The sequence below is a fragment of the Ctenopharyngodon idella genome, chromosome 3 (assembly GCF_019924925.1).
Source record: "Ctenopharyngodon idella isolate HZGC_01 chromosome 3, HZGC01, whole genome shotgun sequence".
NCBI classification, from domain to species: Eukaryota; Metazoa; Chordata; class Actinopteri; order Cypriniformes; family Xenocyprididae; genus Ctenopharyngodon; species Ctenopharyngodon idella.
Genome location: NC_067222.1, coordinates 11,698,654 through 11,721,101, shown reverse-complemented (window position 1 = coordinate 11,721,101; position 22,448 = coordinate 11,698,654). Strand labels below are relative to the sequence as shown.

At 38.9% G+C, this 22,448-nt stretch overlaps 3 protein-coding genes across 5 annotated transcripts in view; 1 reads left to right on the top strand and 2 right to left on the bottom strand.

The window, feature by feature from the left end:
- LOC127509938 (gastrula zinc finger protein XlCGF52.1-like) overlaps positions 1 to 22,448 on the bottom strand; it is a 316,344-nt gene that overhangs the window by 183,441 nt on the left and 110,455 nt on the right. The gene's annotated exons all lie outside the window — the stretch shown is intronic.
- The window catches only part of LOC127509888 (stonustoxin subunit alpha-like), a 77,934-nt gene that overhangs the window by 13,491 nt on the left and 41,995 nt on the right, over positions 1 to 22,448 (top strand). The window lies entirely within an intron of this gene.
- LOC127509892 (neoverrucotoxin subunit alpha-like) lies at positions 2,293 to 22,410 on the bottom strand. The gene is given in 7 exon segments (XM_051889158.1): positions 2,293 to 3,208; positions 3,322 to 3,416; positions 14,275 to 14,382; positions 14,385 to 16,037; positions 16,453 to 16,533; positions 18,595 to 18,759; positions 22,074 to 22,410. Coding segments are annotated over 6 exon segments (2,436 nt in total). The 5' UTR covers positions 18,737 to 18,759; positions 22,074 to 22,410; the 3' UTR covers positions 2,293 to 2,851.

Sequence of the window (22,448 nt, the reverse complement as noted above, 5' to 3'; positions counted from 1 at the left end):
TGAAGATTAGCAAACAGGCTGTCAATTAATTAAATGATTAGCTATTTCCCCACAAAAGCTGTTTAATCAGCATAGTGAAGCCTCTCATCCATTGACATCCATTCAAAAAACAGCCTCTGGTCTCCTTCCCTGGAGCGTTAGCATTAGCCGTTACGCTTTTTTGGCTAAAGGTTGCAGGCTTGCCTTCTAGTGGCTTTGGTATCCTAACGGAAGGGTCCCAAAAAAGTGGTACAGTACGGTTCGGAATTAGGGTACCATTCACAACTTTTGACAATGGAAACGGCAAAAATTGCGTACCGTACTGTACTGAACCGAACCATACCGCTCATTGGAAACGAGCCATAAGTGGCCAGTGAACTGGGAGAAGAATAGAGTAAACTTTATTGTTTCATACACATTTGTATCTGATATGAATAAAACACAACACAAATTATAACTGAAAGGATAGCTATACAGCTTCCAAAGGCATCTGTGTATGGAATTTGAATTTAAAAAACTATAAATGTCTTTAATTTTTTTGCACAGTACTTCATTTTAATGTCTGTGTCTGAAACCTCAAATAAACATGTGTTTGAAAACACTGAATAGTTGTGATATATGAAAAGCACTAAGCACATCCGTCTCTGGCTCAGAGGCAGCCAAAGCGTGAAAGCATGGTTTGAATTATCAGTGACGCACTGAACGTTCTAATCTCATCACTTCAGATCTTCCAATGCTGTTTTCTTGGGATGAGGTTTGTTTTGGCTCAGCTCCTGCTATGTCTAGTTCTTTGGGCTTTTCAATTGTTTTGTTTTAAACTTTACAGATTCTAAATAGACTTTAATGGCTGATTGGAAATTAGCTAAATTGGGTTTTGAGTTACTCCATTTAGTTTGACAAATATAAAATTTTTCTAATAACAAAAACAATAACGATAATAGGCCTATTTTCTTTTGGAAAGGTCGTATTCATTTGAATTAAATATGTTTCCCTTATTTGAGTGGGATCATTTTGGGGAGTTCTCGGTTTTGTGTAAGAAATAAAACACTGACAACTTGTAATATTTTAAAACAACGTGTGTCAATCAAGATTAGAGTGCCACCCTCAGGCCGAATAACGCAACATCTGCCAAAAGTATTCTGCGCGTGTTCAGCGATTAGAATATAAAGCATGCAAAAAATGTTCAAGCTATCATAAACTAGAGCTAAGACCCAGAATCTGCCCTACCTAAATTTAGGAAACTGGAAACTAATGTTATGCTTGATAAAGATTGTATCTATTGATGAAATATATCTATATGATGAAAGTCGTTCAAAAACTCTGACCCCCGGGTTCACAGACAAGGCTTAAGCTAGTCCTAGACTATAATGCATATTTGAGCTGTTTTAACTGAAAGTAACTTGTTCTGACATATCTTAAAATATGTCACTGCCATTGTTTTGTCTCAAGATGCACACCAGTAATGTTTTTTTTTTTCTAGGGCACATTTATAAAAGCTACTTTAATGTCCTAACTGAACTAAGGCCTAATCCTGGCTTTATATTTATATATATATTTATAATATATCTGGCATCCAGCTTATAGGCTACTATTAGCATTAAAATTAAAATGTAGTACAGTCTTACAGTCTAGGATGTAAAATGTACAATGTTACAGACAAAGATGAAGTCTTTATGTAGCCTTCTAGCATGTTATATGTTTGGCAATGGTTCTTTTAACCCTTAAAGATGGAGTGTGTAGTTTTTCATTTCTTAAACAACCATGTAGGAAGACACATCATGGCCATATTCCAGGATGACAATGTCAAGATCCACCAGGGTTGAAATTGTGAAAGAATGGTTCAGAGAGCATGAAGAATCATTTTCACACATGAATTGGCACTGACCTTAATTTCATTGAAAGTATTTGGGATGTGCTGGAGGAGACTTTACAGAGTGCTCACCTCTTGCATTATCAATACAAGATCTTGACCAAAAATTGATGCACCTCTTGATGGAAATAACGTCACAACATTAATTTCCATCGAGAGGAGCATCATTTTTTTGGTCAAGATCTAGTATTGACGATGCAAGAGGTGAGCACTCTGTAAAGTCTCCTCCAGCACATCCCAAATACTTACACTGAGGTTACGGTCAGTGCCAATTCATGTGTGAACATGATTCTTCATACCAACAATTCTTTCACAATTTGAGCCTGATGAATCTTGACATTGTCATCCTGGAATATGGCCATGATACATCTTAATACATGGTTGTTTAAGAGATGAAAAGCTACACGCTCCATCTTTTAGGGTTAAAAGAACCGTTGCCAAACATTTAACATGCTAGAAACATAATAATCACTATAATAATGATCCATCCATAGACTTTTTTTTTTTTTTTTGGCCAGGCAGTGTAAAAGGTCATATGAAATGCACACTTGTCTTTAAAAACAAAAACAAAGAGAGGCTTGTGTCAGGCCCTTTAATATTAAGTTAAGCTCTTTATTGTCATTGAACATCAAGAGTTTTTGTACTTTCACAGGGTACAAAATGGAATAAATGAAATATAAAGATGGACAAATTAACCAGAATAAGATGCTATACAGTACATTGTTCTCTCTTACAAACCCCCAAATACAATCACTATTTATTCATTAACTCAGATTTGATATGTTTAACTTGTTCAATTGTTAATGGAGTTACTTGTTTATGGTTCCATTTACCTGGAAAAATGTTATAACAGTTGATACTAGAAAATATTACTGATTGACTCATATCTGATATTTTTTACTCTTAAAATCATATATATATATATATATATATATATATATATATATATAAATAAATGTATTTGGATTAGAATTATAAAGAACAGACTTTTAAAGCTGGAGGCTAACTGCAGTAGAAACCCAGAGCATCAATTACATCTCCACTTCTCCCTTTAATGCCGTAACATTTTCCTGATCCAATATTAACAATCACAGGCTCACCCACTTCAGCACATTTGATAGACATTGTTATTCTTCTACCATTATTTTTTTCAACCACAAATTCCACCCCCCCAAATCTGGTACCATCCTTATTTGGCCACAGTGTTGCAGTGATAATTTTATCAGTTATGTCAAATAGAAATACTTTTTCTTTATTTCCTGCTACCCTGCCAACTTGAATAAACTGGTGATCCTGGAGATACACTTTTATTATGTTCAGTGATGTCACAGACTTGAATGAGGTAGACGCTGAACTCATCTGTGGCACAAATGTATTTCATGTGAATAAATAACTAAATGATAATAATGTGATAAAATATAGGAATCAAAGATGATAAAAATAGAATGAAAACAATCTTCAACCACCCTCACCTCATTGTAAACTACAACGATCTTCTGAAAGGTGTTGCTCAAAGTGGACTTAAAGGAGAATTCACCACCATCTGTCCCGCCCACAATCACAGGTTCTGTTGTGAAAATAATTAGGATTGATCAAAAACAGGCAGCATTTGCACAGCAGCAGAATAAAGTTTTCAGACCTTTTTTAGATCAGGGGTCTCTCCCCACCCATCCTGAGCACTGCACATTTTGCATGTCTCCATTGTTTTACCCATTTCAGGTCTACTAATGAGCTGATGATCTGGATCAGGTGTGTTTGATTAAAAAGACGTGCAAAATGTGCAGGGTGACAACCTGCACTCAGTAACCAAACTGATTTTCGCTATGCACCATGACAAGATTTTTCAAACTTCCCAATCAGAGGCTCTGTTCTTTGTTTTGATATATTGTATGTTCAGATATTCTAACTGCATGAAGTTATTGTTACGTTTTTGTGAAAATTATCAAAAATGTTAGCACTGTCTGGCAACTTAAAAACACGGGTGGGGAAGGTGTTAAAGCTGCAAGCAGCATTGATAGGACCATCGCACCTCGGTGCACATTGGGGCTGCGGGTGGTGCTATGACTGAGACAAACCCATGTGATCAATCCCTTTGAACGAACACGCAGCTCAAGCTTGATTTAAATCACACATTGTCCTATTCTTGTTTCCCTTTTCTGTCATTGATTTAATTCCTCACTATGGGAACACAGTTTGAGATATCAAAAGTCTGTTCTCGATTTAGCATCTTCCGTATCTTAACATCATTTGGACCAAGTTTGGTGCAAATTGCCTGAATGTCCTTGGAATACTTCCTGATGGTTGGAGCGAATGACTGTAATTTAGAAAGTTGTCTGGCTTGATGAGAATGATAGTCTCAGATTTCTCTGTGCTTTCATCAAAAATATCTTCATTTGTCTTCTGAAGATGAATGAAGGTCTTACGGGTGTGGAACGACATGAGGGTGAGTAATTAATGACTGTGTTTTCATTTTTGGGTGAACTAACCCTTAGACTGACTATGAGAAAATTAACGTTTTAACCAAGGCAGATTTCCACTTCCTTGCATGGAAGAATGTGTCAACCATGTAGGTAATGCTAAATTTGTAAATAAACATGATCTGCTAACAGGTTATTGGCTGTCGGCGCTGATGGCCTAGTGGTTAGTGCACCGACATGTGGCGCAAATGCGTTCACGGCGATCCAAATTCAATTCCCGTCTCGGGGTCCTTTGCCGATCCTGCCCCCTCTCTCCACCCAATGCTTCCCTGTCTGCTCTCTACTGTCCTCTCTGAATCAAGGCACAAAAAGCCCATAAAGATAGATATATATATATATATATATATATATATATATATAAAAAAAAAAAAAACAGGTTATTGGCATGTGCTGCTCACAGAGGCAGCATCTGAAAATTATGCTTTTGCTACCGTTGATATGTGATAGGATCAACTCCAGAAACGTTGATGATGTCTTCAGACATTTGAGATATGTTGGACTCACCTTGAACTTGTCAAAGTGTGAATTTGGTTGTGCCACTGTATATATCTGTTCCTTTCCCCCCTCTCATCTTTCTTTTGTTGTATCATCCTCCGACCCAGGTAGCATTATTAAATGTGAATAGTGCCACGGACACCTTATTCTCCACCATATCTATAAGTCTGGACAATATCTGTTTTCTTTTCTCCAGACCAGCGTTTGCTACTCTCTCCAGTCCCTGGTAGTCAGATGTTCTCCATGAGCACCAGACCAAACTTAGGGCTGCAGAGAGAAGACGGCACAAATCGAAAGATTCACCTGATCTCAGTATGCATCAGTCTTTGTTCTCCTCTTTTTCTCACACTGCCAAAACCTCATTATCCACAACTAGATCAACAGACTTAAGACACACGCAAACTCTACAAAACATTCAGTTCTCTCATCTGCCCCCCTCTGCCACCTTCCACCACCTCTCTAACAGTTGACAGTTTTCCCAACTACTTCACAAACTTTCTCTCCTACACTTCTGCCATCACTCACAAACATAATCAACACATCTCTCCACACAGGCATTTCCCTCACCGCATTCAAGTAGCCTTGGGTAACCCCACTGCTTAAAACCCCTACATCAAATACTTCACTTGTAGAAAGTTACCAACCTGTCTTTGTCCTCCCATACATAGAAAAACACTTTAACAAGTTGCTTTCAACCAGGTGTCATCTATCCTTTCATAGAGCAACCAGCTGGACTCCAACCAATCAGGATTTAAAGGATTAGTTCACTTTGAAATGAAAATTAGCCCAACCTTTACTCACCCTCAAGCCATCCTAGGTGTATATGACTTTCTTCTTTCTGATGAACATAATTGCAGAAATATTAATAAATATCCTGACGCATCCAAGCTTTATAATGGCAGTGATAGGGTTCAATGAGTTGAAGAAAGTGCATCCATCCACATCCATCCATCATAAATATGTGCTCCACACAGCTCCGGGGGGTTAATAAAGGCCTTCTGAAGCGAAACGATGTGTTTGTGTAAAATAAATATCCATATTTAACAAGTTATGAAGTCAAACATCGAGCTTCCGCCAGACCGCCTTCCATATACAAATTATGCAGAAAGTGTAAACTGGCATCATGTCAATTACACTTTTTCCATAAGTTTAATAAGGGTGAAAGAACATCACCTACAACTTTACCCAGCTAAGACAGAGCTACTCAGTCAGTACAGCATCTATTTACCATTTTCTAGGTTCATAAACAATAATCCCATCGAATTTGGCCAGGAATCTTGGTGTAATCCTTGACGATCAGCTAACCTTAAAAGATCACATTGCAAAAATGGCACAATCATGCAGGTTTGCACTGCACAACATTAGGAAGATTAGACCCTTCCTAGTGGGCCATGCAATACAGCTTCTCGTCCAAGCCCAAGCCGTGGTGCTCTTCTGGACGGACTTCCAACATGTGCTATCAAACCTCTGCAAATGAATCAAAATGCAGAAACACATCTTGTCTTCAGTGACCCCAAAGAAACCCACGTCACACCACACCTCTGGTCATCTCTCTGCACTGGTTTCTCGCATCAAGTTCAAGACATTGGTGCTTGCCTTTAGGCTCTGCACCCTCCTACAAGTCTACATCCCATCCACAAGCCTGCCATCAGTAAATGCCATCTTGAGTTTCCATCACAGAGAGGCACAAAATCTCTCACAAGGACATTTTCATTCACTGATCCTTGCTGGTGGACTGACCATCCAGTTCCATCCGAACAGCTAAATCCCTCAGAATCTTCAATAAACGGCTGAAAACTCATCTCTTCCATGAGCACTTAACTGCATCTTAGTCAAAAGGAACTTTTTTTTATTATTATTATGTCTGCACTATTATTAATCTCATTCTGTTCTAGCTTATACTATCTGAACGATGACTGAAACCTTGCATTACTGGCACTTTTCATGTCTTCTCGAGATGAATCACTTGTTGTATTCCTCAACTGTTAGTCGCTATGGATTAGGGATGTGCACATGTACTCAAGTACTCGGATGTGATGGCAACGATCGATCTTGAAAACGATGATATATGTTTCTTTTATTCTGATTGGTTATTGCAGAATTTTGGCCGGTATTTGGGCTGATTAATCTCATATAGACCTAGGATGCATTTGTTTGAGTTTATTAATCCACTAGCAAACCAGTGTTTATTTGATCTTCAGTTTCAGCTCAAATGCAATGCCAGTCATTACTGACTATGATTGGGTTATTTGAGACAGTAACATTCCTTTTAGATGATTCTTTAAAAAAAAAAAAAAAAAAAAAAAAAAACATTGATGATATTAATAATCCAGCAGTGTTATTTTTCCTCATTATATTTAAATACGCATGTTTTAATTAAAACCATTCTCATAATGGCTTCGAAAGTGTGCAGGGATGTCTGGAATCACTTGATAAAGTAGATGTAAATACAGCTAAGTGCAAGATGTGCAGCGCCAATCTGCCATATACATAATATAATGACTGAGAACACTATAGAATGTTGGGAATTCTTTGTGCTTTAGTTGGCCGTGTTTCAGTGTGTTGTTATGGGAAAAGCACACAGGACACAACAATTGGAGTAACGCTTTCTGGCTATAGTTCAAGTTCACTTGCACTGTAAAAAAAATTTACAGTAACTTACTGACAATTTTGCTTGCCAGTAAGACTGTAAATTTACAAGAGTACTGTAAATCATTAAATACAGTTAAATACAGTACTGTAAAAATAGCAATATTGCCATTTTTACAGCTGTTACTGTAAAATACAGTAGAAATAATGTATGCATACTATGAATATGTGACTGAAATTACATGCTCTAATTTACTGTAAAATTTACTGTAAGAACATTTCCTGTTAAATTCAATTCACTTCACTAAATAACTACAGGTGAGACGCTTCAGTGCTGTGATAATATACAATTCAGTAGTCACATATTGCATTAGTCTTTCCCTTTGTCAATTTAATGTCATGTGAACAATAAAAATAACTGCCTGACAAGTTTTCATTATATAACCAAATGTATTTATTGTACAATAACAGCACACTTAACACTAATATGCATAAGTTTCCAAAAGATGCTCACTGAATATAAATAAATAAAATGACAGTGGAGATTTCACAATAAATCTTAAGTATGCTAAAGCTTTGCAAATATTTAAACTAAATAAATAATTAAAAAATAAAACTTCTCCAACTTACAACCACGGATAGCACCGGCAATTCATTATCTGCCATGCAGGGAATTAAAGGCCACATACCTACAGTGAAACTGAACTTCAGTCATAATCGTACACTTGGAAAAACACACAAAAGAAACATTCAGAACTGTCTACCTTTAACTTGCCAATACATTACAAAGCAAGACATTCCATTACATTCTTGATCATTAAAGGATTAGTTCACTTTCAAATTAAAATTTCCTGATAATTTACTCACCCCCATGTCATCCAAGATGTCCATGTCCTTCTCTCTTCAGTCGAAAAGAAATTAAGGTTTTTGATGAAAACATTCCAGGATTTTTCTCCATATAGTGGACTTCAATGGCCTCCAAACAGTTGAAGGTCAAAATTACAGTTTCATTGCAGCTTCAAAGCGTTCTACACAATCCCAGGCGAGGAATAAGGGTCTTATCTAGAGAAACCATCGCTCATTTTCTAAAAAAATTTTTAAATTATATATGTTTTAACCATAAATGCTCATCTTGAACTAGCTCTCTTCTTCTCTATTAGAATTCCGACAGTGTAGACACTGCTAAGTGTAATACTGCCCTCCACAGGTCAAAGTTTGAACTAATTGTTATATACTTGCACTAGCATATTGTATGTGACAATTTAGTTCAAACTTTGACCTGTGGAGGGCAGTAATACACTTAGCAGTGTCTACACTGCCGGAATTCTAATAGAGAAGAAGAAGAAGAGAGCTAGTTCAAGATGAGCATTTATGGTTAAAATTTATAAAATTTTATTTATTTTTTTAGAAAATGAGTGATTGTTTCGCTAGATAAGACCCTTATTTCTCGTCTGGGATCACGTAGAACACTTTGAAGCGGCAATGAAACTGTAATTTTGACCTTCAACCGTTTGGAGGCCACTGAAGTCCACTATAAGGAGAATAATCCTGGAATGTTTTCATCAAAAACCTTAATTTCTTTTTGACTGAAGAAAGAAGGACATGAACATCTTGGATGACATGGGGGTGAGTATATTATCAGGAAATTTTAATTTGAAATTGAACTAATCCTTTAAACTTTAAATATGGGTCAGAGCTGTTTGTCTACCTTGTTTCTATTACATTGTTGGAATCATTTTCTTTTTTAAACAGCAAGCCATTCAAAGTCCATCAGCTTTCAAAACAGAGTGTGGATTTATTCCTTGCATGGTTTTCTTGTCTTAGATCATGTTTCTGCATTAATGCCCACAGCTCCCCTGAAAACAAACATACACAACATCCAATGATCAAAAAACAGCATATACTCACGAAACAAGTCAGACCTAGCAAAAGTGTAAATTTAATCACTTACTGTGATGAGACAAACACCTCATTTCCTTTAGTGAACAGTTATGATCAGATTTTACCTCAGTAGACCACAGCCTACAGTTTAAGCCATTGAATGATCTTACAATATTGCTTTGTGGAGAATTGTATTTGTCCTTAAACCAAATGTAAACTTTGCATAAAAATAAATAATAAATCAAACATAAATCAGCTAAACAAGCTGAAACAAGCTGATTTCTCATTTCGATCATCGATAGGTCTCAAAAACGAGTACTTGAGCACTCGGAGGCAGGGCGTGTGTGGAGGGCATGGCGTGCCCGTCATAGAAAAAATTAAAAGCTCAGCTAAGTATTCTGGCACCATTCCGTGAAGTACTTTAAAAACATATATCAAAGTCTTATACTGTATCCTAAATTATACTGGTAGCCATCCTGAAAAAGATAACAAGGCAGTAACATAATCTGTTTTCCCAGCATTCATTAACAACCCTGCAGCAGCATTTTGTACTAGCAGCGAACGAGCAACGTATGTTTTGCAAGTCCCAACATAAAGAGCAGAATAGACGGGAAAAAATATAGGCACAAACAACTTTTTCCAGGTCACTGGCTGACAGAATTGGTTTCAATTTGGCTATTGGCCTTAAATAGAAGAAGCAATTACGAACCACCATCTTTATCTGTCGATCAAATATGAGAGATGAGTCAAAAATGACTCCCAAGCTCTTTGCATGATCCTGCAGGTACCCCTTCCATGCAGTGGTGTCTTAAGACTGTCTGGTGTCTTTGATTAATGATTAATTTACAGCAAAACAAAACACATCTATACTTTCATGTCCGAAAACATTAGTTTTGTCTTTCATTTCATAATAAACTCAAACAAGCTCAGTACGGACTCGTTTTCCCTCAGGTTAATTTCTTGAATTTAGATGTGTGCAAAGGATTGTGAGGGATTTAAGGCCGTGAAGGATACATCTGATGCATCCTTCAAAACAGGCCGAAAGAAGGACGTGAAACGAAGGCTGCCTTCCAAGGATCCTTCCGATTTTAGATGGCCTTCAGCGACGTTTGATGACATAGCAGCCGAGATATGCAGCCTTCCTAGGATGCAGCCTTCTGTTTGAGAAGCACCCTTTGTGATATTTAGGTGCAACAAATCAACCAAAATCATCACTTGAGCTTCAAAACTCTAGCTAGTTCAATAAGCAGCATTTAAAACTTTTGTTAAAAATAATGGCAAGGCCACCACCCTGACCAGAGTTTCTGGGAGAGCTAAAAAAGTCACAAGCAGCCGGTTTTGCTTCCATTCGAACTGGCCTCACAAGCCAAAGATAAAAGTAGGATTTTCCAGCGCCAGAGAGGTCGGGTACAGCTGAACGGATATTAAATAATGCTTGACGATCGTAAGTCCATAAATTCTGGTCATATTGAGGAAGTAAACACAACATAAAAAGTAAAAACAATAAAACAAACGGAGCAAGATGAGCAGCCAACACACAACCGGGCGCAATATTCATCACAGCACCCTCATGGGGAATAAACACGTGATTTTTGGCTAAGTTGATACAGCGATGGCTGGAAGTGATGCAAAATCTCACCATAAAATAACAATAAAATAAATTTGCTACTTATTGGTTACACCTACCCCAACCCTAAACCTACCCTTACAACAATGCAAATACAGTAATCGTTTGTTGTTCAGCGTGACAAAAATGACACAATATTGATGTGTGCATGCCCAGTAAGCCCTGGTAGAACAATCTGGCCGTAGCTGTATCCCTTCTAGCCCCAACCGTCCTAATGCCTTGGCTGTCTAGCTAAGCTAACAACTACTCGGTAGCATTAAAAACCCACATAACTGAATTTATTTTCTAGAAATTACAGCTGTTAAAATAACAGCAAGGGTGCTTTTTCCATCTAAAATAACTTTATCCCAAACGGCTACTAAAATGTAATAGTGAGCTAACCGTGGCAGTTTGTAAATCTGTGACTGTGCCTCAGTAGCGTAAAATCATAGCTTCGCACTGTTGCAACATTTAGATGAAACAAGATTTCACATTTCACGTATAAACTGAAACATCAACTGTTAGCGACACTCACCTTAATTACTATCCTGTCCTCAAACTCCGACTCAGCATGGTACTCCTCTGCAATCTGCATTCGCCATAATGCAAAATAAAGCGGGAATCACCTTCACCTTTCAACCAGCGCCGAATGTCTGCTGCAAATGACATAATGACATCACGCGCACTGCGTGAAGCCGCCGCCTTCTTTTTCTTCTTCTTTCAGTTTAGTGGCGGTTGGCAAACCAATATATAGTGCATTTCCACCATCTACTGAGATGAGATTTATTAGATTCTTGGTCTTTAAGAATTCGAATAATATCTTGAAAACTTGTAATTAATTCCTTAATAAATTCTGAATTGACAAACCGATCATACCTATTGACTTGATTTGATTTTCTAATATGATCATTTTTCAGAACCTAACAGAACATGCTCTACTGTCTCTGTTTTTCTACAATTACTACATAAACCCGATTCATGTTTCCCAATAACACATAATTTGGTGCAGTATGTCCTATATGGAGATGTGAAATTCCACAAACCCCTTTCTTGTGGCCTACTTCTCTTTGTATTCTGTACAAGTGTTTTCCTTTTCCCTCCTTACCCCATCTTTCTTGCCACAATACTTTTATTGCTCTTTTGATTAATCCTTTGACTTCAAATTTGCTTAATGGAAGTCCTATTCTGTATTTTTTAAGGTCTTTTTGGCTAAAAAATCAGATTCTTCATTCGCTTCCACCCCAACATGAGATGGTACCCATACAAAGTACATTTTTGATCCTTGATTTTGTAACCTATATGTTGAGTTAAGGATTTCTGTTAATTTTGATGTGGATTTACCGTACATTATACTTATTAACACAGAAAATAAGCCTGAGCATATTGCCAAATTGTTAGGATTCAAGCATTCCATCCACTGAACTGCTAACATAATTGCAATCATCTCTGCTGTATAAACAGATAAATTATCTGTGATCCTTTTACTTATTGTATTTTAACTCTGGAACAACAACTGCTGAAGCTGTTCGGCCTGAAGCTTGATCTTTTGAGCCATCTGTATATACAACGATCAGGCATAACATTATGACCACTTACAGGTGGAGTGAATAACACTGATTATCTCTTCATCACGGCACCTGTTAGTGGGTGGATATATTAGGCAGCAAGTGAACATTTTGTCCTCAAATTTGATGTGTTAGAAGCAGGAAAAATTGGCAAGTGTAAGGATTTGAGCGATTTTGACAAGGGTCAAATTGTGATGGCTAGACGACTGGGTCAGAGCATCTCCAAAACTGCAGCTCTTGTGGGGTGTTCCCGGAGCTGCATAGCCGCAGACCAGTCAGGGTGCCCATGCTGACCCCTGTCCACCACCGAAAGAGCCAACAGTGGACACGTGAGCATCAGACCTGGACCATGGAGCAATGGAAGAAGGAGGCCTGGTCTGATGAATCACGTTTTCTTTTACATCACGTGGATGGCCGGGTGTGTATGCATCGCTTACCTAGGGAACACATGGCACCAGGATGTACTATGGGAAGAAGGCTAGCCGGCAGAGGCAGTGTTATGCTTTGGGCAAAGTTCTGCTGGGAAACCTTGGGTCCTGCCATCCATGTGATCTTACTTTGACACATACCAACTACCTAAGCTTTGTTGCAGACCATGTACACCCTTTAATGGAAACGGTATTCCATGGTGGCTGTGGCCTCTTTCAGCAGGATAATGCACCCTGCCACAAAGCAAAAATGGTTCAGGAATGGTTTGAGGAGCACAACAACGAGTTTGAGGTGTTGACTTGGCCTCCAAATTCCCCAGATCTCAATCCAATCGAGCATCTGTGGGATGTGCTGAACAAATAAGTCAAATCCATGGAGGCTCCACCTCACAACTTACAGGACTTAAAGGATCTGCTGCTAACATCTTGGTGCCAGATACCACAGCACACCTTCAGGGCTCTAGTGGAGTCCATGCCTCGACGGGTCAGGGCTGTTTTGGCAGCAAAAGGGGGACCAACACAATATTAGAAAGGTGGTCATAATGTTATGCCTGATCAGTGTATTTGTAAATGAATACATCTTAATTGCATTCTTCTAAATTCTAATGACATTCCCCCATTTCTACTTGTAAAGATGCCACTGTTGATGACCTGAATCCACCACAGCATATTCTTAATCCCTGAGATTGTATAATGTAATTTTTTCTTCAATGACTTTGATGATGACAATATACAAAACTACCAAAGTCTATCTTACCAGAGCACAATACAATCTTCAAAAAGATTGTCGACCAGCTCCCCAGTCTGTTCCAGCCAAACACCTTAATATTAATACCCTTCTTGCACTTGTCAGTAATTTCAAATATCAACTTAGAATCCATCCATAATCCCAAGTATTTTACCACAGAAACTTGCTCTAACATCTGGTTATATATTTTTAATTTAACTTCAGGACTTTGTCTCTTTCTAGAAATACATATATCACTTGCTTTAGAAACTGAAAATCTAAATCATTGCCCATTTTCCTACTTCGTCTATAGCCTCTTGGATTTCCTATCTATATGATTTATATTTCTTCTTTCCTGCTGGTAGGATAATGTTACATTTATGTTGTGCATCTAGTAAATATGATAAATTTCACATTGGATGTGTCATATAACGGACTTCAGTTTACTGGTGTTCATCACTCAGCTTCACCTCATGCAGCCATTCCTTTTAGATGTTCTTTTTTTCGAAAATATTGATTTACAGTGATATATTTCTAGTAATACTTTCATATTTTGATTCTGGCAGCTCAAATACTGTAAATAAGCTGCTATGTGAATGGTACAGTTTGAGAATCACGTCTGTTAATTACTCATAAAGATGTGCAAATGACACTTACCTAAAGGGACAGTGTTGACAGTATCACTGGCTTCACTCACTCCCACTTTACCAGCCTTCCTGTAGCGGATCAGGTACTGCTTTCCAGACTCCAATCCATTCAAGTAACGTCTTCATCACCTGTTTCTATAAAAAGCCATGGTTCTTCAGCTCCAGTATGTGGTTTCACCTGCTTGTATTCCACTCTGTACTGCACTCTCTCTCCAGATCTCTTCTGCAGTTTAAGGGACACCGCTTGGGCCAGGACATTCTTCACTATCGGTGGGGACGGCTTGGACACGGGCTGAAACTGTCTGTCTGTCAGTTTCCCTTTTTCATACAGATAGATAGAGGAGCCTGCAATGGAGGGATTGGAGATGGCAGAAATAATGAAGCGGATTCTCTTATCATCTTTATTGGCTTCTGCAAACCTCCTGAATTGAGACAAGTTCTCTCTCATCTTTATTGCGACTTTGAAATCATTGAACCATTTTGTGAAAGATGTCACAGAAAACCCAGTGTTAATCTCACTGTGTTCACTGAACCACTTTGTAACAGATTTCACAGAAAAAGTTTTTTTCTCATCTAGCTCTTTAAACTTGTCAGATTTCAGAAACTCAGTCAGGGTTGAAAGATATGGGTCTTCATACTTCAGAGATGTGAAGGTCAAGCTCAACACTGCATCAACATCAGGATCAAATAAGATGGTCATGAGATCGACCGAGTCTTTAATTTTGATCCCCTGTAGAGTCTTGATGTTAGAACTCAAGATTTGAAGTTCAGACTTTGCATTATTTAGCCACCGGTTAAGCATCCCAGCACTGAATGGGGAGCTCCTGTGGATCTTCAAGATGTCTTCCAGAGACTTCTCCTCCTCCTCTCCTCCTCGAATAGCAGGCAAGACCCTGCGGACTGCTTCCAGGAGCATTATCTTGTATGTGCTAAATGATTTCTGAAATAATTGCAGCCTCTCTTTGATGTCACTGAGAGCTTTGGCCAGCGTGTTTCCGATCAGGTCATTGCACGTCCTCTCTGCCTCTCCCAGCTCCTCGAATATATGTTCAGTGTCAGAAATCAGACTTGTGGTAATCTCTCTCTGCAGCTGAGCTGCCTTATTGTCCAGTAGATGAAGAGGATAAAGCCAGACCTTTATTGGAACCACATTATTTGAATCGTTCTTCAGCAGAGTGGGGAGCGTCTTGTATGTCTGTATGGCTTCCATGTATGTGGTGGGTTTCTGCTCAAGTAAGAAGTCACCATGAAATGTGCAGGAGATCTTCTCAGCTATTTTCTTTTCATTATCTTTCATATTTACAGATCCTCCTCCCTCAATGACTCCAGCGATGCCCTTGACGATATAATCCATTTCTCCCTCAACCGTCTGCTTGTTTTCCTCTTCTGAAATCGATCGATCAAACACCATGACCGCCTGAGCTCCATAGAGCACAGCAACGACCACATGAGTTGCAGTTTTCTGGTCGAACACCTGAGGGTAGGTGATCTGGCCCAGATGGGACATAGTGAGCTGTTCAAATCTTGTGGTTTCACTGTAAAACATTGTAACTCTGGACTGTTGGTTGGAGGATTTGGTGTCACGCAGATACTTGCCAGATCCTCCCACCTCCACAAGCCCCCACAAGAAACTGATCTTCAGGGAAGCACTTACCTCCAGGAGGCTGGACTTACTAGAAAGAGAGTCAGAGCTACTGAACTTCAAATCTGTCAAGGTCTGATGACGAATGTCCACATTTTCACTCAGTGATTTCTTATCCCACAGAGTAACACCTGAAATGAAAAATGGCTTTAAGTGTTACTGTATGTATGAGGAAGTGATGTACTGTTGTAAATGTAAATTGTAATTGTGCAGGTGTTATAGTTTTGTTACACAAGGACTGGTATATGGTGATTAAACATTTGGTGAGAAAAAAAAAAAAAAAAAAACACTTTGGTAACACTGTCTATGAAGCCTGTATTTATAATGCATAATAAGAGTATTCTTAATGCATTATAATACATGCATAATACCTTATAAACAATATATTATAAATATGTTGTATCATCTGATAAATAATTCTAACAATAGTAACAATATGATATAATATGAAAAATACGCCCTTATAATGCATTATAAATACAGGCTTCATAGAAAGTGTTACCACTACATTTTCTTTATATGATTTTTTTAAGGTAGATACACCACCTGGAATGAAGGAATCTTTGCGGCAGTCGTAAAGCATACCAAGAGACAGAGGTCTTCCTAGAGCTGCCACTTCCATTGGCTCTGATGCCATGGTTATAGTAAAGAAAAAATAAAAAGATAATATTTATAAACACATTCTTTTTTTTTTTTTTTTTCATTTATAATGAATACTGTTTAATGCTGTAGAAATCCATTATAAAAAATAGAGCTGCAAGCTCATTGCACTACAAAATATGTTCAGAGGGAATACAGGATCAAGCTAACAACCGTCCAATAAGCACACGAAATCATATATAATGCAAGATGTTTTGAATATAAAGACAGCTTTATATTTTTTGTTCAACAAGCAATTTAGGATCATACTAGGTAAGATTCAATCACAGAACCTCTGAGATCTAGGCCAGCCAAGTCCAAGCCAAGTTCAAGTCGATACAAAAGGTACTTAACATCTGGAACATGCAAATCAGGGCCTGAAGTGAGTTTGCTTAAAGGGTAAGTTCACCAAAAAATGCAATTTCTGTCATTATTCGCCCTCAGGTTGTCCCAAACCCATAAAGGCCGGAACACATCAAGCCGACGCCGACAAACTAGTGGTGGCGAAAGCAGACTGCGGGGTTGGCTCACGTCGGCGCGTCTGTGTCCAAAGTTGCCCTGACACACCAAACCAACGCTCGACACCCAACGGCCAAGTAGCACGTCTGTTCTACGCCTGCGCAAGATGAAATGCCTTTCCGTACCAGCAGGTGGCAGTAGCTGAACAGCCAATCAGAATGATCAGATGGCCCGACGGACCGACGAGCACCGACGCCGATTCAACATTTCGAATCGGCCGGAAAAAAGCAGACGAGGACCAACTTCAGCCGACGGTGCAGAACACACTGAGAAAACTTAGTCGGCTGACGAACAAAAACTGCCCGACGGCCAACCGTCGGCTTGGTGTGTTCCGGCCTTAAGACCTTCGTTCATCTTTGGAACATAAATTAAGATATTTTTGATGAAATCCTAGGGTTTCTGAACCACACATAGGCAGCAACATCATTGCACCTTTCGAGGTCCAGAAAGATATTAAAGCCATCATTAGAACAGTCGACGTGACTGCAGTGGTTCAAAAATTAATGTTATGAAGCGACGAGAATACTATTTGTGCACAAAAATAAAACAAAAATAATGAATTTATTCAACAATTCAAAATGTCTGTCTCTAATGCTGTTGATGTATTGAACGCAGTGCAGCGCTTCAAGGTTCTACGTCAGAATGCCGACTCATTATTGGCCGGCTCCTGCGTCAGCATCACATGCGTGCGTCGTGCTGCTCACGTGAACAGCGTAGGCCAATACTGAGCTGCCGTTCTGATGTTAACCCGGAAACGCTGCACTGTATTCACTACATCAACAGCGTAAGAGACAGACATAGAAGATAAGAAATTTTAACTTTAAGGTTGAACCACTGTAGTCACATGGACTATCTTAACGATGTCTTTAATTCCTTTCTGGGCCTCAAAAGATGCAATGAATTTGCTGCCTGATGCCTATGTGTGGTTCAGAAACCCTTGGATTTCATCAAAAATATTTTAATTTGTGTTCCGAATATGAGCAAAGGTCTTAAGGGTTTGGAACAACATGAGGGTGAGTAATTAATGACAGAAACTTATGGCATAAACTTGTCATCATTGTAGTAGTTTTTGCCGTTTTAGAACACCCCCAAACTTCACTTGTTTTCGAATGCTTCTTTTCTGTTTTTCCACTTCTTAGTTTGCAACACAGCTTTCTTGTTAGCAGCACTTTCTCATTTCAGCACTCTTTCTTCTGCCTTAGAGAGAATCTTTTCATTCTTCCTCAGCAGGTTCTGCTCTGTAGTACTTAAGTACTTTATTAATACTCTTACTGGAGTAATATTTTATTAGCGTATCTGCACTTTTACTCAAATATTTGTGTAGCTTGTCCACTACTGCTGGATTTGTTCATGGCTTTTTGTTAAACTTTCTATTGTTTCTATTTTTTTTATTATTATTAAAAAAATCCCAATGGAATAAATGAACGAGAAATACTTGTGTAGTTAATTTCCTTCTAAGGACATTGAATCTGTACTGTGATATTGCTGATCTCTATACATTCACATTTTCTAACACAATTCGCATCTTACCTTGAGTCTTTGTTTTGCTTCTGGGTTTTATGAAATCAGGTATTCCAAATCCAGCAGTCGCCACAGTTAGCGTTGCCAGCCATATATATGCACATAAGTAAATGAAGTTTGGCTGCTTCAGGTACATCGAAAGTGCCACCATCTTAGAAAAGCCAGCGAGAAGACCTGTTTGAATGGAAGTCACAGGAGAAGATGCCTCAGTGCCCTGAATAAACTGCCTTTGTGTTGAAAATAGGGTGGCACAATATACAGATACTGATCATAACTGTGATATATAAAAAAATCATGAATTGATCATGTTAATACTACATATATGATAACAGAGAAAAATAACACTACTATTATTATTAATAATGCATCAGTGTTTTGAAAAAGACACCTCTAAAAGGAATACGATTGTTTAAAATAATCTAATCAGTAATGTCGGGCATTGCTTTTTGAGTTCCGTGCACTGAAGCTGAAGCTTAATGTAAACTACCCATAGCAGATCTATACAGGTGGAGCTGGGGAAGGTGGAGGGTTACTGAAAGTATTTGAAAATTGAGCAGTGAGCTCATTTGCTACTGATACAGCAGGAGCCAATCAGCTACAGCCTATAGATTATAATATGATTGCAGATTGATTAATGGATCTATCAACCTATGTCATCTAGAGTTTCATAACAGAACTTTGTATAACGTTTTGGAAACATTATTTCAATTTAAATACCTATACAGTCCTGATTTCTAACAAAAGTAGACAAATGAATGACCACTTCTTATGGGGGACATTAAAGGGTTAGTTCATCCAAAAATGATTTACTCAACCACAAGCCATCCTAGGTGTATATGACTATCTTCTTTCAGACTAACACAATCGGAGATATATTTAAAAATATCATGGATCTCCAAAGATTTATAATGGTAGTGAACGGGGGCCTGTTTTGAAGCCCAAAATAAATGCATCCATCCATCTTAAAAAATAATCCATACAGCTCCAGGGGGTTGGCAAGTTTTGCACGCGATCTACTGCTGATGCGCAAATTAAAGAACAGAGTTGCTGTTGTGATGCAAATTAGCGTTGGGATGCAAATAAGCAGAGCTGATGCTCTCATTGTTCATTTACTTACGGAACACAGACTCACAACGATGGAGAAATGAATATAAGAGTTTTATTGTATGTGGCAGGTAAAGCAAACTGGCAGGTGAGAATGGTAGTCAAAGCAGGAATGCAATAATGAATGATAATACTGACAGTTCTTCGTTTTGCAGTTGGTTGGAGGAGGTCCCCTGAGGTGGAAGTGGGGATCTGGAGGGCAGAGGTGGAGCTGGAGCAATCGAGGGCGGAGCCGAAAGGATGGAGGGCCGGAGAATAGCGAACAGCCAGCAAGTCCACAGCGGAGGCGTGGTGACGTCTGACCCAGGTGGAGCCGACATTCTGAGGGAGCCCGTGAGGCCGAATGGCCAGTGGTCCATGCTGGAGCCGAGGGAGGAAGTAGTGGAAGCGCAGGAGCCAGGGCAATGGGTCCAGGTGGAGCGGAGCCCTCAGACGTTGGAGGCGGAGCCACAGGTTTCTGACATCCAGGCAGTGATGGCTCCCACCATGTCCAAGGGGTAGCCGCACCACTAAGAGGAGGCTGAGGTGAAGCTGAGGGGCTAATGGGAGGTAGCAATGACTGGGTGGTAGGAGTGGCTGAGGGCTGAAGAGGAGACTGACGAATGACACAGAGAATGATGAAGAAAATTAGGTCCAAGAGGGCAGTTTGGAGAGGTGGTGGGAGAGGGAGGATGGGTGGACCGAAGAGAATGAATCAGATTCTGACGAGATCAAGGGGCACAAGGAATTTAACTCTCCACACATGCACAAACTGTCCATAAGGCCCAGGCAGTGCTCACTCTCAGTGGAGGGAAGGTCAGTGAGGCTCACTTCCATTCCCTTGTAATCCACGAGAAGTCCCATGGCGATGGATGAGTTAGCTGGGAAGGACGACTGGAAGGAAAGTTCGAGAAAAACCTCCAAATGTTTCTTGAGGGAGCTCTCTCCCTGTTCACAGCACAGAAGTTGCACCGCAGGGAGATCCATGATGAAAAATAAAGTTTAAAAAAAAAACCTCACTAAACACACTAGGGCTGCCCCCTAATAGTCGACTAACCGTTGTTGACGAGAAGAGGCTTAGTCGACCAAAATTTTATTGGCCGCTTAGTCGCAGGAAAAAAAGAAATCCACAGGAAGTGGCAAAGTCAGGCAGTTTGTGATGGACAGATCATTAACAGCTGGTCTATGTGGTGATTAAAATATATTGGGCAGGACATCCTAACATTCGCCTATCATGCATCGACTTCAAATATGGCTTATCATCTGAAACATGTAAGTAGTAGCAACTTTATATGGCCACTTGCTTTAACGTTAACCTAGAAAAATGTGGGCTATTCAAGTGTTTGTGTGGAGTGTGAAAGCTGAATAGTAGCGCACTTGCTACTCACATGGACAGCTCACATGGAGGTGCCGGTGCGATCACTTGCACTTCAAATACTCTGTCATTTTTGGCCATACAGATAAGAGTAATACATCTTTTGAACCTGTAAAGAGTCTACTTTTATTTGTGCACACTCACAATAAAAACAAAACCTTGTGCTTTTGTGAAATAATGAAAGCAAACAGTGTGCGATCTACTTACTGCATCCATAATCATTACTTCTGCTGGTGTGCTATGGCAAGCTTTATGCGTGCGCTTGAGTGCTGATTAGTCTATGTAGGCATTAAAGGCTCATTATTATGATTTATATGGTTTATTAATAAACGACTAATCATTTAAAATGAACGACTACTATACGACCGGAAAAATCTGTAGTCATGGGCAGCTCAAAAACCCACCAAAAGGAGGAAAAAAACCCACAATCTTTGCTACTAATCACTTTGTAGGTGGAGTATTCTGTCACAGTGCTGTGTAGATGATCAAACACGAGCACAATGATGAAGAGAGAAGGCAGTCTTTAATAAATCCAAAGGCATAAAGGTAAATCCAAACAGAGAGAGCTATAATGTACACACACGAAACATAGACGACACCCGACCCCAATGAGTGAAACACAAGAACTTATATATATACAGGATAATGACGGGGAACACCGCTGAACGAGATGACAAAACCAAATTAGTAACTATGACAAAAAATGAACTCAGGAAAAAAAAGTCCAAATGGTGTGTGAGTGTGACAATAATATAATACAAATAATTTTAGTCATTTCATTAATTCTCTCAAAATAAGGATGGACATTTAGTTCATTGTTTAAATTAATTCAATTTTAAGAAACCAAAAGGCATTCTTTACTTTAGTTCATTTATCATCCAGTGATGTTTTTTAATTAAAAAAAAAAAAAAAAAAAACTGTCTATAAATTCCCTGTGATCACATCTGAATTCTGTGAATCATCTCTTGAGCTCTAAACCGCACATTCACACTAACATTACCAGTTCATATTGTTTTAAATGATAAATTACCTGGAGTCTCTGTGTGTCCTTGGAAAGTTCAGAGCTGAAATCTTCTGGTAATGTCTTCAACTGAAGTCTGAAGCTCACTGGATTTTTGTAATGATATTTATACTCAGAAAAAAAAAAAAAAACTGCCCTTTACCCTCAAGGAGCCAGAGATTTTAGATTGGTGCCCCCACTGGCACATCACAGCATCACAGCATTGTGAACTTAGTGTCATTCATGTTTGGCCTTTTGTGCCAGGTAAAAAGGGTTTGTGATTTCAGGCTGCGCACCTGGACTTCTTTGTGGCAAAGAAGTGAAAGAAAGCAACAATAATAAAAGTGAAGTTAAAACAAATTATAGAAGATTTATTTCCGAAAAATTTGTTTACTCACCATCATG